At 39.1% G+C, this 13,424-nt stretch overlaps 1 protein-coding gene across 1 annotated transcript in view; it reads left to right on the forward strand.

Annotated features, from left to right (window-relative positions):
* Positions 1–707: 707 nt before the first annotated feature.
* LOC139737855 (chondroitin sulfate synthase 1-like) overlaps positions 708–13,424 on the forward strand; it is an 80,773-nt gene continuing 68,056 nt past the window's right edge. The window contains exon 1 of the mRNA XM_071648525.1: positions 708–1,731. Within this exon, the coding sequence (XP_071504626.1) occupies positions 964–1,731 (768 nt within the window). The 5' untranslated portion in view covers positions 708–963. The remainder of the gene's footprint in view (positions 1,732–13,424) is intronic.

Below are 13,424 nucleotides of genomic sequence, written 5' to 3' on the forward strand. Positions count from 1 at the left end.
TGCGCCGGAAATTAGCAGTTAAATTTGTTTAAAGGATAGATGAAAAGGACTGCATGAGTGCCTAAGAGTGAGTGTTGCAAGTTTGTTGAAGTTTATTTATGAGTAGATATGTCCAACTTCTAACTTACTATCATAAAACTTAAATACTTGACTCATTAAAAAAAAAAAAGGACTTTCAAGGTTTTTTATTGGTTTTTTTTCGGGACACCACATTTTTCTCTCGGGCCACCAAAAATTTGAAATTTAGGATTTTTGTGGCCCCATCGGGCCACCAAACAAAAAAGTTAGTGTCGAGCCATGACTAAAGGATCAATTTTTTTTTTAATCCGAAATATGATAAAGGTTTGATATTAGCATAAAATATTTCATGTTTTAATGTGGAGATTAAACTCCTTTCTCCTTTCCATCGTGTCTTCATTTGAGTCTCCACGGGACATTAATATTTTTTTCTAATAAGGAGCATTCGATTGTACTACTGAATGTGCGAGTCCAACCGAGAGTGCTTGCAAATACTGTACACAGCCTGCTCGTTGGTCTCAAGGCTAGGCATTCGCACATGTTACCCTGTCTCTTCGATACACTCACAAACACACACACACAAACGCACGAGTAAACGCAAGACAGATCGACACGCGGCAGCGCAGCAGCAGTAACGTAGGGTGTGCATAGCTAGTCTCTTCCCAGTACAGTACACTCGTCGTCGAAAGTGAGTTTGGTGACGTAAGCAACATGGGGCGACTAAAACGGTGCTATTACAGTTTGTGAGTTCGCCTACAGTGCAGTGCAGTGGATGCCATGAAGTTGTTTCAAGTGTTTCAAATTGCGAACAATTTACTTCATCGGGGAATAATGGTGATTTTCGCAAGGTGACATCGACGAAAGTGCCATCGCATGCTCGATCGTTCTTGACATCAGCTAGTGTCGAGGAATTTCGCCGCAACCAGTCCAGTGCAGTTTGTTTCAATGGGGGCCAGCAGAACTTCGAAGTTCCGCAACTTAGCCAACGTTGTCGGTAGCTTGCTTGTCGGCTTTGCCCTGGCGACATGGCTGCGGATGATATGGGTGCCCGCCTCGCTCGGTGGGGGGAAGTCGTGCAACTCTCAGCACTCTCAGCGGGATGACCCTTTTCTCTCCACACCGGAACCAAATCACCCGTCCAAAAATCTGCTTATGGTGGGTGTTATGACTGCTGCCAAGTATCTAGAGACTCGTGCTGTGGCTGTAAATAGGACTTGGGCCCAAACTATTCCGGGACAAGTTGCATTCTTTTCCAGCAGCGCGTCTAGCATTCCGCCGGAGTGGAACTTGCCAGTCATAAGTTTACCGGGTGTAACTGATGCATATCCACCTCAGAAGAAATCTTTCATGATGTTAAAATATATGCATGACAATTACATTGACAAGTATGAGTGGTTTATGAGAGCAGATGATGATGTGTACATAAGGGGTGACCGCATGGAGGAATTTTTGCGATCATTGAACAGCAGCCATACCTATTTCATAGGGCAAGCCGGAAGGGGGAAGGTGGAGGAATTAGGGCTATTACATTTGGAATATGATGACAATTTCTGCATGGGAGGGACAGGAATGGTGTACAGTCGTGCAACACTTAGAAAGATGATTCCTCATGTCAGCTATTGCTTGAAGAATCTGTGGAGTACTCATGAGGATGTCGAAGTTGGGAGATGCATCAAGAAGTTTGTCGGCATTGACTGCACATGGTCTTATGAGGTAGGTCCAAGTTGAAAATACTGATTCTCTCAAGACAAGAATGTTTCATGACATATAATATCAAAATGCAATTTAGAACATTCTACATCCTGATGTTATGTTGCCCTGTAAGAAAATAGAAATATCACAGAAGTAGAACAGGGAAACTTGATTTTTAAAAAAAAAATCAGATACTCAAAGGAAATTGTAAACTGTTGAAGTTTTGAGTGCACAACAAATTGGCAACTCTTTGTGACATACAGTTGTTATACACTGCAGTTGTTGAGCAGCTCTCTGTTTAGTTTTTCAATTTGTCACAAGAGTTGACAATTTTCATTTTCCCTTCAAACATCTTCAGGCCTGTTCTTGGTATATGATAAGAGCTGAAGAGTGATACATTGTACCTTTTCTTTTTACCTCTTTATTTGATAAGTTCTGTCTGTTCCCCATTATTTTGAGAATTAAGTGAAAATTGGGTAATTTCCATATCTCAATCCGAAAGGAGAGATGTTTAACAAATTTGTCGCATTGAGTTGCCAATTAATAGGGAACAAGTGCAGGATAAAAATCCCCAGTTTGTCTAACACTGAACTTTAACATAAACAATTCCTACAGTAATTTTCTTTGTGTGTCTGACATTTTCCTCAAATGTTCTGTAGCTTCACTACATTGGAAGGGGTTCATTCATGTAAACGCACTGTTGCATCACCGGCACACAACCAGTCATCAAGAATATAATGAAACACTGTCCAACTCGTTTGCTTGAATCAATAATTCAGGCCTGTCCTGATTTAATGATCAATTCATCAAAACATTCCTTGAAGAATCACAGTTGAGCATAGTATGTAAATACACCAATGTGTATCTAAAGTGATGTGACGTGAACATAATGTTTGAATGTTGGATGAAGTGATGTGATGAAGTGTCGTGAAGATTTGGACTCTTGTAGTTTCGTTGTGAAGTGTCGGGGTGAAGTGTTGTTGTGACACATTGGTGTCACTATAAAATATATTAGCCAGAGATTCATAAAATGTGAAGCATCAATGTTGAAGGTTTTCAAGTCTTTTCTACCATTACTTCTCCAATTTTTTGCACAATTTATGATCAGTTTGTTGTCATGAATTCTAGATGCCTCCGCCTGAAAAAGTGCTGGAGGCATTATTTACATTGTTAGACATCCATTGAGTTACAGCGTACAACACAGGTGTATCTGTATCTGTATGGTTTAGTCAGCAAAATGTCCAGGAAGACACATCCACGCTAACTTGTAGAGAAGCACTACGTGTGGATAGAGCGCGACTATTGAAATTGCATCAAATTTTGCTTGAACAGGGACAATGATGGGCTTTGAACCACTGCGTTGGGGAGTTGGTTCCAGTCTTTAACAGTCGTTATGAAGAAGGAATCCCAGAAAACTGTAGCTCTGTGTCGTTGTTGAATAAATTTTTGATGTCACTATACAATAGCCGGAATAGCCAAAGATTCATGAAGCGTGAAGTATCAATGGCAAAGATTTACAAGTCTTTTCAACCATATTACTTCTCCAATTTGTGCACAATTTATGATCAATTTGCTGTCATGAATGCAGACTTTTTTTTTTTCAATAATGCAATATCAAAAGTTAAAAGGTTCTCTCCATAAAACTTCAGCATGGCATTTTAATGTGAAAATTTAGTAATGTACTGTATTTATACTTATAGATAAAGTGTGTATGGGCGCCTCCTTTCCTATTTGAAGACAAACTATTGTGTGGTAGAATTACATGTCATATAGGCCTGTGACTATGATACTTCGTTAGATTCATAAAGAGTAATCACGAGCCCTTAGAAATTCAGTTTATATCAAACTGCTACATCATATGAAACAGGTTCCTTATCACATCACCAGTCTTTCATCTGTGTCGAAAAGGTCAACTTTGGTCCTAACATGCAAGGATAAAAACATTTTTTTTTGAAGACCACTATGCACCATTGTAATCATTTTGTGACGGGAACATGAAGGGATTCATGTTGAACAGTCTGGGCATTGATTTTCATGTATTCCCTGCTCAGGAGTATGATGTGCAGATTTGACATTACAATGAGATCAATTCCACTCAAGGTCAGCGTGTAATGGGTCACCAGTCTGCGTCAGAGTACCCATATATAATACCAGACTCCCCACTTAGTGTGTCATACAATTTGTATGTGTTGCTTCAGTCAATAGCAGTGTCCATTCATCTCAGGGGCAATGTCTGTCATAGGAATTATGTAACAATGGACAATGTCTCCTTGGACTCGTGCATCCATGTTCCTCTGAGTGATTCACTGCGGACACTGTACAGTGTGTACATGTCGGCCTACTTCGAGACTTGAGATCGGAGGACTCGGGCTGGGTTCTGGATGATGAGAAATTGTACTGCCAAGGAGTGTTTTTGCTTCAAGTTGAGGATGTTTGCCAATGTCTTCTATACAAACTACTACATTTATCAAATTCATCTCTTCCCATACCAAAGCATCTTTGAAGTTACTTCATGGTAGTAAGCAGGTTTTTTTTTTTTGAAGGTTGAAAGTCATTTTCATATTAAATTATTACCTCTTTACTTACTGCCCAGTATGTCTCTAATCTACTGGCATGTAGGCAGCAACGAACATCCTCCACTTCTGGCTTTCCTGGGCAAGTCTCTGGATGGATCCCAATGAATGACTACTGAGTTAGGGTCTTTGGTATTAAATTATCCCTCCACTTTTCTTCTCCAGGTGGTCTTGGGACGTCCCCTATTTCTCCTTTCCATGTCCAGTGAAGTGCAACACGAGTAATATTTTGAGCATTCATCCCAACTACACAGTGTAAATGCCCAATCCAGTTCCATCATCGTCTCAGAATAATAATGCCCATGTTTTCTTGATTACATTTGGAGAGTAATTCTTCATTAAATATTTTGTTAGGCCTGAAAACTCGAAGCTCTGTTACAATAAGGCCCAAAAGAGAGTGATTTGGAAGAAAGTACTTTGTCACGATGTCCACTTGTTCACCATTCCTGCAATTTGTATCATGTAGGATTTAGGAATAATACATGTCGGCCTCAATATTTTTTTTTTTAATCCTAAAAATGTGACATGCTCAGTATTTTTCTACAGCTGCTGTCAAGAGAATGTTCATACAAATTGTAGAATGCATAAGGGTAAAAAAAACCCTCTTTGACAAATAGCAAACATTGAAAAAAAAATGGTTTTGAGTGCTTTATTGTCAACTAGTCATTGAACATTCTTTTCATGTTTTCAACATTTTTCTTTTTTAAATCATGGAAAATGCAAACTGGTAATATTGGCATGACACATGTGCTTGCAAGGAAGACCTGTGCTTTAACATGACAGCATTCTTCAAATATTGTAGAAACTTTAATGTAGTGCACTGTACATACAACCTATATTCCACACACATATGATTTTGTGTTTTAATATACATGTACACCTTGTTATCTTTTTGGTAGAATCAAGTAATTTTGTAAAACATCCATCCTTCCACATTTACAGCTGTTTTCTCTGAAATATTTATACAGTTTGTGGAATTCATTGTAAGGACTGTAAAAATACTTGTTGATCTCTTTTACATGATTATGCAGGGTTTTTCATGATTTGATAAGGGAGCACAAACAAAAACTGCTGGTCAACTTGATACAAATATACATGTACAGTACAGTATGCTTGTAGGCCTCAAAGTCTCAAAGAGATAATCATTAAAACATCTTCATTTTTAATTTCATGCAATGTAGCTCAAGCGTTTAGAATGTGTACAAAACATAGGACATTCAAATTGTGTTGATTTGCAGACATGTTTTTACTTGCATGTTTCCATGGCAACACATATGAGAGTACCTTTGATGTCTGTGAGCTAGAATTGTATGCAATAACTGTTCAGTAATTTATCCAACTTCATAGCAGTACCTTTTCTGCTGAAACATGTACAACTGTACATGTGTGGTGAAATGATCTTGAAAATAAACTTTTTAAAAACTAAATCAAAATATGACTCCAACTTTAATGCAATCATCAATGACATCTGTGATGAAAAACAAAAACAAGTAGCTTCTCTCCCTCTGCAGTAGATATCTGTCTTTAATGAGCAGAATTTTTGGTTGTAAAAATGTGAGTTGATTATGTTTTTACCCTGTTTGCAAGGCATCTACAAAAGGTTGTTACACATTTATCTTGGATAAAGCTTCTTCACAGTGCGATGTCAGCTAGCTGCTTTCTGTATCATGCTGCATTGAAGAATTCCATTCACACTTTGTTCACTTCTGTTCAGTTTACTTTACAAGTGCTTTTCTTTTAAATCTTGCCCTACTACCCGGTTGGTTGGCCCAGCTGGAAATTGTGTCATACATTACACACATGTACAGTATGTATAGATCCATCACATACCATTGGCGGTTGGTTGTGGGTTTTCGTTTTCAGCGTCCCATTTTGTTTTTACAAGGCTTGTCCCATTCATTTCATGGCATTTGTGTTGGATCCACGGAGACAAGGTGGAGGCTGAGAGGTTGGCAAGTTTTTGTGAAGACGTGTAACTGTCATTCTTCACACTTGCTTGAATCGCACAAGGAGATCTCCCCTGTTCTATCTCTCTCTTTCTTTCTGTTGGGTTTGGCTGTGCTCAATTGCCTAAATCAGTGATGCACAGCAAGGGCCTATTGACAATGGGCCAGTCTTGCGCCAGATTCAAAAAAAAGAGAAGATCCTCTTTGATATTCAAATTCCAGCCTCTTCAGTCCACACAGACCAAAGTTATGCACTGAACACATCTACAATTGTAGTACTGTATTCGACACGTTTCCAGCCCCCCATTAGTGGGAAAAGTTTTGATCTTTGGCCCCTGAGGAGCTGAGGGGTTGAAAGTCTTTGGATGAGGCTTGCCGTGTATTTTGCAGATTCAATGGAGGGTTCCTGGTCTGGTGCCATAGTGAAAGTACTGTATATTGCAAGGCTGTTCAGTAGCAAAGGATGTTCAGGATGTTGGCCATTGCTCGTCATTGAGTAAATAAAACACCTGCACACATACAAAAACAGCGTGGATATGATGCATAAACACATCAGAGGTCAACTTGCACACAGTTGCATTATCAGACTGTCCATCTATCACCAGTTAGTACTTGTAGGGATGACAACTATATTTCATTATTTACAATTGCAGGTCTGCTGACTTTCATAGGTGACCATGCACACACTGCTGAGTGAACAGTTTGTGATGAGTTTATTCTCCACAATCAAAATTACAAGTTAGTTTGTATATCAATGACTGATGCCATGAGAGATTGTGTAGGTGACTTAAAATAAAAAGGTATTTGAATGTACATTGTAGTGACTCCCAGAATCTCCGTAACTGCTTCGTTTGTGTTTGATATCAATTTTACCATCATCATGGAGGATTTTTAGAAAGTTTGTTTGGTGTGAGACTGTCATTCTTTAAATCCCCTTTTTTATAGCATAATAATAACCATTCTTTGTTAGTCGGTTACAGAAAAGACAAGCATGATGATGGCTCAACATGATGCTGTGTTACAAAGTGTAAAGGTCAAATGAACACAATTTTGTGCATTCTTCCGTGTGTCTGTGACAGTGCACTTCATTGTGGGTAAATAATAACAAGACCAGAATCAGATTGACTAATAATGATAGAGCATTTACTGTAAACATTCTATCATGGGAGTGAATACAAAATACAGCTCAAAAATGATACAGTACTTCAGTAAGCAGGGAGTCCTTTACAGTCAGGAAATCAATAGATAATCAAAACTAAACCAGCTCACTGTTTGTACATTTCCAGCTGCTGCATTTCCTTGTGACTTCCCCTCTTTTTTTTTCTGATCACGATATCATCTGTTTAAACATAAACAAAGGCTCAGATATTACATGTGTGCAGGGATTCAAAAACAAAGAACAAAAGTTCTTGCATAACAATATCTACAATGTACACATGCACTAAACAAGTTAAAGGACAAGTCCACCTTCATACATAAGGATTGAGAGAATACAGCAATATTAGTAGAACACATCAGTGAAAGTTTAAGGAAAATTGGACAATTCGTTCAAAAGTTACGAATATTTTAAGTATCTGCGCAGTCACTGCTGGAAGAGAAGACTACTGCAGTGTATGATGTCACATGCGTACAACTATATAAGGAAAATAAAAAGAGAATTTCACAAAACTTTACTTTTTGAATAAAGTGCACAGTTCTTCGACTTGCTACTGACATATGTTAAGGGTAATATTATTCCCCCTGCCTTCTGAAAGAGAGAAGTCGAGTGTTCTTTTGTAATGGGAGAAAAATGGAAACATGTTGAATTTTCTTTATTCTTTCTTTATATCGTTGTACTCATGTGACATCACAAGCTATAGTAGTCTTTTCATCCAGCCGTGGCTGAGCAGAAACTTCAAAAATTCATAACTTTTGAACGGATTGTCCGATTTTGCTCAAGCTCTCACTGATGTGTTCTTCTAATATTGCTGCATTCACTCAACCCACATGTCTATGAAGGTGAACTTGTCCTTTAAATCTGTCCCTGCTGAATTGTCCTCTACATCTTAATATAGTGTGTGTGTGTGGGGGGGGGGGGGGGGACCTGGCAGCAGATTATTTCAAACACCAGCCATACTGTAAGAAGAATGGATTCAAGTATGTATAAACACTACATGGACATGTGCAGAAGTGCATCCTTGGGATCATGATTTCCTTTTTAGAAAGATTTACAGCCAATAGGCCTACTTTGTATATACTGCGTATATTGCATTGAGGGCATCATAAAGTTCACTATTTGAATTGGTTGACAAATGAAGCTGATTGCCGCATTATCCTCTAGAGACGTGAATAGGAGATGATGCTGTAATGCAAGATCTCATTCAAGCAGTCACTTGATCATTCATAGAGATTGGTCGTATTTCAATGACGGATGTTCTTCGGCTCAAACTCTCTTTAAATACCTCGTCTAGTCACCCCTAAGTTTATAAGCAACTGAACTACTACACCGAAAGTGGCTGAAATGCAAGGGTCATCAAAACTGATCAGGAAAAAAAAAATCCTTTGTGTTGCTGATTAAGGAAAGGTCATCAGTTACATAAGGTGATTACATAACCCTCTCCGAATGTCGTTGTCTCACAAAAGTTAACCTTTTCATTCTGCAATTAGTCACCAGTGAAAGGAGGAGGATGAAAACGGGTTCACTCTTTTCTATGGTGCTAACTCAACCTGCTGAGGATGAGTCCTGAGGATACGCGAGCAGATGTCAATGGGAAATACATGCTACAATGTATATCAAAATCAGTTCATCCTCAAAGAGTTAAAATTAATGTTCGTTTGTCAGTAATGTTTCACATTTATCATAAAATTGTGTGCAGCTTGATATCAGTATTAAAGGATAAAAACAATCTATTTACAACCATGTATCTAGATCTCTCTACTTTGGTACTCTACTTACACTGCTGACCATCATTTGTAACCATCAGATAGAGATGTCTGTTACTGGATGTTTCTTTATACAAGTATAAAGCATTTTTGGGAAATGTGAAGAAAGCTATCGCAGCAGATCTGTCATAATCCTCCAAGGGAAAGAAGGAAGATATCGTGTTTGTTTAAGTAATTCTAGATGAAATCATTAATTTTAGGAATGATACTATCAACAGTACATGCTTTACAAGTATAGGCACACCATATACACAGAAGCACATATTTTTAAAAACTCTTGTGACTGCAGTGTACAGTACATCATCCTGTGATGACATGGATTCTGTCAGAGAACAAATCAGTTCATGCATTTCAGCAGATGGTGTTGCTAGTTTACATTTTCACAGAAACTATAATTAAGAACCATACCATCTCTCATTTTGCATGTCACATGGCTGTAAATGGTAATTAAGAACGGCAACATAGGTATCACATCCCAAGAGCAGAGAGCAAACTTGCTCAAAAAATAGCCTGCATTTTACCAGCCAACAGAAAAGGTGGCGTGTTCCTGCCTCTTCCTCGTTGCCATGGCAGCGGCACTCTGAAGGCATCCGGTACAGTACGCGCAATAGAAAACGCCCGACGAAAGTGCGTCCAAATTTCGTCCCAACGCTTTTTTCGTTGTTGATTTCGTCGGGGACGTTTTCAACGCTTTTTGCGTCCAGACTTCATGGACGGATTTTGGACGAATTCAACGAATTCAACGAAATCCCCGAACGCTTTTCCGAAGCTGTGGACGCATTCAACGCTTTCAGCGCTTTCAACCCTTTACACGCGATCACACACACACAGGAAAGTTAGCTCTAATCGCGAATTGCTAGCTCTTCTTTCGTCGAAGTTCTCTAGGTTTCCCGTCCATTTCTCTCATTTTCTCTCTTTTGCTTTCGTATCATTGTATCCCTTTCTTTTCAGAGTACAATCATACTTTAGAGAGTATTTTTTCTCATTTTTATTAAGTGATTACCGTGTTTGCCACAATTTGGGGTGAGTTTTTGTTCGAGTGTTTGTTGAGTTTTTCGATTGAACGATGTGTCGATTATCTTCGTGTGTGCGAGAATATCGTACCCACTCGTTTGTTTCCGTGTAAGTATTTTTACCGTAAAGTGTCTTCATCGTTCGTCTTCACGCATCGGGTTTTCACCCTAGTTTTCCTCATCGTAGTTTTCCACATCCATTTTTTTTTTTCCGGTGCAAGATACTCTGTGTATTTTCTGCTACGGTAAAATGCCATCGTCGATATTTTTTGTGTATTCATCGTAGTTTTCCACCTCCATTTCATTTTTGTGTGCAAGATGTGTAGCTAGGTCTGCGATGTCTGAATCGTTTACAGATGTGTTTTGTGAGAGTATTAACCACGATGATTTTGAGGATTTTGAGGGTTTCGCGGTGGATGAGATCGACTGGAATGATAGTGATAATGATAATGAATCTACACTATCTAGTGGTGTTGATATAAGAGCTCTTATGATGATGCAATTTATTTCGTGTGACCGACCATCATGACGTTGGCGATGACGAGTACGAAACGAGTAGCCTATACATGTACAATGTAGGCCTGTAATGATCTAAGACGAGAGTGACACTGACGACATGGCCTGGCCCTGGGGGCTGTTTTAGTGTTGCCTGCTGAGTAGGTGTTCCATTCTATCCTTTCAGTTATCTTTCTATCACTTTCTTCTTTTGACCCTGGATGGAAAAAAAAAACCCTATCTTGCCATGTAAAGACAGAACACATACCATCATGAAATATCATGACATTACTAAAGTAATAAAAGAAATAAGTAAGCGATGAAAATTCTTGTTTGTAAAATCATAAATCAAAGGTGATTTCATATGAACCAGCTCTTTGAAACGTATTTAATTTGCCTATTGATACTTGCTTTGCAAGTATACATTTTCTCTCCCATGGACTTTGTGTCCCCCCCTTTTTTTATGTGCTTTAATGATTATTCTAATTTGTTTTGTCAATATCATCATTATTGCTGTATTAATATTACCATACTTTGATATGGTTAATTGCATTTGTTGATTGACTCTAACTTTCATTTTGTTGCCTCCTCTTGGTACTTGTACAGATCCTTTCTAGGGCTTGCTGTTTGCTCACCCCCCCCCCCCCCTTTGCTGTTGCTATTTCACTCTTTACCTTTCTTTGTCTCTCTGTTGTTCCTTATCTTGTTTGATGTTGCCTCCATATTCATCCTTTTCCTTCAATGGTTGCCCCCTGGCCCTCACGACCATTACTAACCTTCCCCTGCCTTTTGTCTGTCCATCCTCCTGCTCTAATCCCCCTCCCTTTACCTGTTGGGCTCCTTGCCCATGACATCCTACCCTCTCCTTTTGTTTTCTTTGTTCCTTGTCCCTTGCCTGTTCCTGACTGTTCTTGTTGCGTGAAGTCGCTTTACATGTGTGTGGTTGCTTTTTCTGCCTATTTGCCATTTTGCTTCTGACGAAGATTCTGCTATGATCGAAAACTTAGGTCCCTTTTGACTCTATCCTAAAAACATTCATGTACACTCCCAAAACTTGCTGGGCTAGTAATGAAAACTTCCATTATCTAGCAGGGGAGAGGGAATGCTTTCATTTTCTCAAGAGAGCTTTTGTGTGAGAGAATGCAAAACTTGATTGAGTGTTGCCAAGTTGTTTTCAAACTTCTTCATTTTATTTGATCTTAAGCATAATCACTTTCGTAAGTACATGTACAGTATTACGATTTCTTCTCCCCTGACTGTAATCGGAAAGTTTGCCATAAGGACGATCGCTAATGTGTTTGGATGTGCCGATATGCGAAACACGTGGTTCAAAAGAATGCACCATGTGCTACTTACAGTTGTACTGCCTTAAAGGTTACTGCAAGTTGAATGGATCGAATGCGCCATAGGCTTAGTTACGGTAAACAGTTTACGTTCGATGCGAATAATTATTACGTCTTTCAGGATCGAGGAATAATACACACAAAACATGCAAACAAACAAATCCACGAACGAGTGTTGATAACCAAAATTCATATGAAAAGTAATAGGCAGTTTTGATGAGCGTGAAATTTTATTGTCATGATTTTGCCGTTTAATCGGGTGGTGGCTGCATCACATAGGACATCTCAGTGAATTTGTCTAGGCATTTGAGACTTTTCATATAAATCTGTGATTGCATTTTTGAGTGATTAATCAATTCCTTTTTACAGTTCGGGAACCAGAACATCAGAACATCTTTGCAATGATTCCTTTAACTCAACTCACCCGCGAGTTCTTCGATCGATATACTACACCAAATGCGCGCATTCTTTCGTCTGGCACCTGGGGTCTGGCACGCACCTGGTTTTGTGGAAATTTCCACAAAGGGAGAGGGTGGGGTTTTTCCAATCCCAAGAGACCGCATTATACACAAGAAGACAATCTCGTCGCTTCTATCATTTTCCGTTACTCGTGTTTTCCCCTTATTCTTTGCTAATAATGAACATTTCGATTGAACTTAACGATGGTTGTTCACACGTGGTTCCTTTTGTTGTGAGGTGTAGGTATTTTCTTTTTTATCATTCTTGGGAGGGGAAAGAAGAGTAAAAGAGGGAAAACTTATTTAAATAAACGAAGGGCACGTACGCTCAGCATCCACAGCAAGCCGTCTTTTACATCAGCATCGTTGATTATCATCACTTGCACTATCATCAGGCATCACTCGGATAATTTTGTCCTTTTTTTTATAAACATTTAGAAACACGATCACCATCACTCGAGATAAACACGTAACAGTGGCAGATCCTGAGGGGGCGCATGAGGCGCACGCCCCCTTTATTTATCGTGGAAAAAAAATAGAAGTGAAACCCGGAAGTGGCACCAGAAATATTAGTTGCGCCCCTCCCCCCTCCTGTACAGAATTCCTGGATCCGCCCATGCCTGTACGAAAATAAATGTCAACAGACAAAGTATCAACAACCTCCCTGACAACCACATAAACATTACCACAGAGCACACCGAAGCGGCTGGCATCAAACACCCTTCGAAATACTGCAGCAAAGCGCGAAATCGCCGTTACGAAAATGCATGTATATATACACAGTGCGAGGCAATTGAAAGATTACCTTTAAATATTTCAGAATATGAAAGGAACAAATAAAGTGATATGAAACGAAAGAAATCGTACACCAAACGAAAGGTATAACGACCTCCAATAGGCCCTTAGCCGCAGCATATCAATAAACATGACGTATAAGCACACGGAATATGCGTGTTTCGGATTC

This window comes from Diadema antillarum, unplaced genomic scaffold (assembly GCF_040938485.1).
Source record: "Diadema antillarum isolate AM-2024a unplaced genomic scaffold, OU_Dant_1.0 seq00000710_RagTag, whole genome shotgun sequence".
In the NCBI taxonomy this organism is placed as follows: Eukaryota; Metazoa; Echinodermata; class Echinoidea; order Diadematoida; family Diadematidae; genus Diadema; species Diadema antillarum.